At 52.5% G+C, this 3,872-nt stretch overlaps 1 protein-coding gene across 1 annotated transcript in view; it reads left to right on the top strand.

Moving 5' to 3' along the window:
* Positions 1-3,295, top strand: part of CPB1 (carboxypeptidase B1) — a 34,545-nt gene extending 31,250 nt beyond the window's left edge. Inside the window, exons 11-12 of the mRNA XM_045295010.1 lie at positions 463-547; positions 2,937-3,295. Coding sequence (XP_045150945.1) covers positions 463-547; positions 2,937-3,124 — 273 coding nt within the window. The 3' untranslated portion in view covers positions 3,125-3,295. The remainder of the gene's footprint in view (positions 1-462; positions 548-2,936) is intronic.
* Positions 3,296-3,872: the final 577 nt, after the last annotated feature.

The raw sequence follows: 3,872 nt of genomic DNA, 5'->3' as shown, positions 1-3,872 counted from the left end.
TGGGCTGATTAATCATCTGTTCTGACATGTTTGTGTCTTGCCCTTGGAGGGGGTGGGGGTGGGGCTGAGAGGAAAGGCCTATTGGTACCACTTTAAACAAAATGAATGAAAATAAATAAAGTGCAGGTCGCAGGTCAATATCCAAACATGGCAACCATCAGTCATGGTTCCCCTTACCCTCCCCACATGCACCCCAGTGAAGAGTTAGTCTCAGAAACTCACAGGGCCAGTTCGGCCCTGTCCTGTCAGGTCGCGATGAACCGGAACCGGCTCCATGGTTGCGAGGTTTGGTTTTGAGGGATTTTTGGGGGAGGGAATGATTGAGTAAATATAAAATATGAACCTGAACGGTGACTTAAATGTCTTCTATGTCTCTGAAACCACGCGTGGGTTTTGTTTGTTTGTTTACCTGCCTGTTCCGCAGGTACACTTGTTTGTGCTTACTGACTCACTCTTTTGCAGAATGCCCTGGCAAAGGCGACGGTGAAGGAACTCGCTACGCTGCACAACACCAAGTACACCTACGGCCCAGGAGCGACCACCATCTGTGAGTCTGTGCCAAGAAACCGCAGGCCCGAGACGCTGGCAAAGGGTCGCCACTCAGCTTTTGCCAGTCTGTGAATCTCTGTGAAACGGGTCATCAGGAAAGGGGAGGGCCGAGGAGAGAGACCCCTTTCCAGCCAGGGAAGCATTTGCTCGTTGACAGCATCTAGTGAGCCCTCAGTGCACAGCAAGCCCGCACTGGTGACAGGAGCAGCGAGGAAGGGAGGGGAGGGAGGAAGGAGACCAGCACCCTCTTCAAAGACCCCACAGAGGAAGCCACCATCCATCGAAACACACAGAAGAATGTGTTTTCCGTCACAGAAGACGGCACCCAGTCCTGGGATATCAGGGGTCCCTTCCCAGAAATAAGGGCGCAGCGGTACCTTGGGGGAAACCTCTTGCTGTGGCCTGGATCCTGGCTCAGGGCAACCCTACCACCCAGCGCAGAACTGCCCCACAGTCCCCAAGCCTATGGAGCTCACTGACATGGCTTTCTCCCAGGGAGGAGCTACTGAGTTCCGGGCCCTTCCATTAGCCGTTGCGCATACAGCCACCGCACCAGCAAGGCGCAGCACAGGAAAGGGGAGATTGCTTTTCTAGCTAAACAGACTGCTGGTGTCAAACCCGCCAGAGGCTCTTACCACCTCCTGGGGGAGCCTCGGCGCTTTCTCCCAGACCCAGATCGGAAAGGGACAGAGAGGCAGGCCGTCCTCCGTGAGAAACAGCCCACTGAGGGGCAGCACGGAGTTCACGTCCACCTACCCAGCCCCACAAGCCTTTGTCTTAAAAATCCTAAGGACGTACAGTGGTTCAGAATCACCAAAGGGTGACTTTCTGTTTGCATCAAAATATGATTCCTACCCAGCGCATCGGTCAGAGGGGAAGCCCACGCAGCCAGCATAGACAAGCTGTGCTTAACCTAGGGCAGTGGTTCTCAAACTTCCTCATGCTGCGACCCTTTCAGACAGTTCTTCATGTGGTGGTGACTCAACCGTAAAATTATTTTCGTTGCTACTTCATCACTGTCATTTTGCTACTGTTATCAATTGGGTAACCCCTGTGAAAGAGTTGTTCAACCCCCAAAGGGGTTGCGACCCACAGGTTCAGAACCGCTGACCTAGGGCATCCCAAACTGGCTGGAGAGAAATTAACTAGGGAGGCAGGTAGAATCAGCAAGGACACTCATCAAACCCGTAGGTTATCAGGGTCCCTTTCTTCAAAATATCTGTTTGCTTGCCCTGAGAAGACTCTATGGGAACTCAGGAAATTTTAGAGTTTAAAAAACCCCACAAGAGATGGTTCTTCTCAGGTGGGTTTGGGGGCTCTAGCAAAGCCCCACCCAATCTGGCCTGAGTACTACAGGGTGGAGCACCATTCCACCCAGGCTCCGCTCGGCGCTACCATCACGCCTACTGACAAACTAAAAATGAACAAGTGCCCAGGCTCGCCCTGCCCTTGCTCGGCAAGCCCGAAGCCCCCCTCCCTCAGTGTCATCGCTGAGCAGCTTCCACAGGCCTGGAGTCCACTCCCCTCAGCCACTCAGCACACAGCCTCCCTCCCTCCTTTTCCTCAGAGATACTAAAGGGTATCAAGAAAGGATATACTATATAATACAGCGTCCCGTCGGAGGCACACACCCTGAGAATTTCGTAGAACCCAACAGATTCCATGCTTTCTGAGAGATGAAACACATCCCTCCCACAGAATAGGCGGAGGGGCAGGATGGGAGTGATTTTGTTTTAAGACTGCCCTCCTGTCCTTAATGATTTTGTGAACGAGGAAACGGACCGACCTGCATTCATGTTTGGCGTGGTGTGATCTTGGCAGGGCAGTTATAATCTCCTGTAAGAAACAAAACGAGCATGTATGCTGGTCCAGATAAGAGCTCACAACACAGGACAGATGAACCCCACAGGACCAATAATGAGAGTAGTGATACCAGGAGGGGAAGGGGAAGGTGGGGGAGAAAGAGGAAACCGATCACAATGATCAACATATAACCCCCTCTCAGGGGATGAACAACAGAAATGTAGGTGAAGGGAGACACCAGTCGGTGTAAGACACGGAAAAATAATTATATATAATCAAGGGTTCATGGGGTGTGTGTGTGAAATGAGCTGATACCAAGGGCTCAAGTAGAAAGAAAATGTTTTGAAAACGATGATGGCTACTTATGTACAAATGTGCTTGCCACAGTGGATGGATGGATGGATGGATGGATGGATGGATGGATGGATGGATGGATGGATGGATGGATGGATGGTGATAAGAGCTGTAACAGCTCTCCCCACACCCCCCAAAAATAAAGGCAATGAAAAACAAAACTGAAAAAGAAACAGAAACGGCAAACTCCTCCCCAGATTGAAACTCTCCTGTTTGTCCCTGCTTTGCAGACCCGGCTGCCGGGGGCTCTGACGACTGGGCGTATGACCAAGGGATCAAATACTCCTTCACCTTCGAACTCCGGGATAAAGGCAGATACGGCTTTGCCCTCCCAGAATCCCAGATCCAGGCCACCTGTGAGGAGACCCTGCTGGCCATCAAGCATGTGGCCCGCTACGTCCTGGAGCACCTGTACTAGGACGGACGGCCAGAGGCTGGCGGGGCCTTCCTTCCACGCGCTCGCGTGCCCTGCCATGTTCTGCCCTGCATCCTTATTTCTGCTTGCACGGCTGCTCGCCTGATCCCAATCTTTCTCCTCAGCTGCCGCCTCTGTCAGAATCAATCAGATCGTGTCCGATCGAGCGCAGTAAAAAACGAGCCTTTGCAAACGGAAAACCCGAGCGGTGGTGTGATTTGGGAGGGGTGGTTGTGGACAAAGGAAGCCCTGAGTGGGCACGAGGTGGCACGGAGGCATTCAGAGGACTGCAGCGCTGGCCTTGGCTCACTGGGGGTACAGAGGCCTCTATGATAGCAGGTGGCTCATGAATCAGAACCGTCAGGGCAATCCGAAGTTTGCAGAATGTGCCGTAGGGATAAGCCTCTATCTTGGGTCACCTCCGCTCACGAAAGTATCTTAAAGAGGTGTCTCTTGCACACCCAGGCATTTGCTGAGGGCAGAGCAATGTCATGACAGCCCGGGATGGGTGTGCAAACTACTGGGGGGAAACAGGCCTTCAGTAAATAAGTGATTCGTTATTCTGGTAAGATTATAGTACTCCAACATGCAGAAGCAGTCCAGAGTGCCGCTAGCGAGCCAATGAGAAGCGTACCTCGTGGGGTAATGTCAAGAGGGTGAAACATTGAAGGTTGAGGGAGGAGGGGCGTGTGTAAGAGTTACAGACGGAGGTGGGGTCCGCGGGGGCAGAGCTGAGAAGAGACCTTAAGGA

Source organism: Echinops telfairi, unplaced genomic scaffold, assembly GCF_000313985.2.
Source record: "Echinops telfairi isolate 266 unplaced genomic scaffold, ASM31398v2 ScPeMD7_4225;HRSCAF=4972, whole genome shotgun sequence".
Classification (NCBI taxonomy): Eukaryota; Metazoa; Chordata; class Mammalia; order Afrosoricida; family Tenrecidae; genus Echinops; species Echinops telfairi.
The sequence above is the reverse complement of the archived record's forward strand: the minus strand, read 5'-3'. Positions and strand labels throughout refer to the sequence as shown.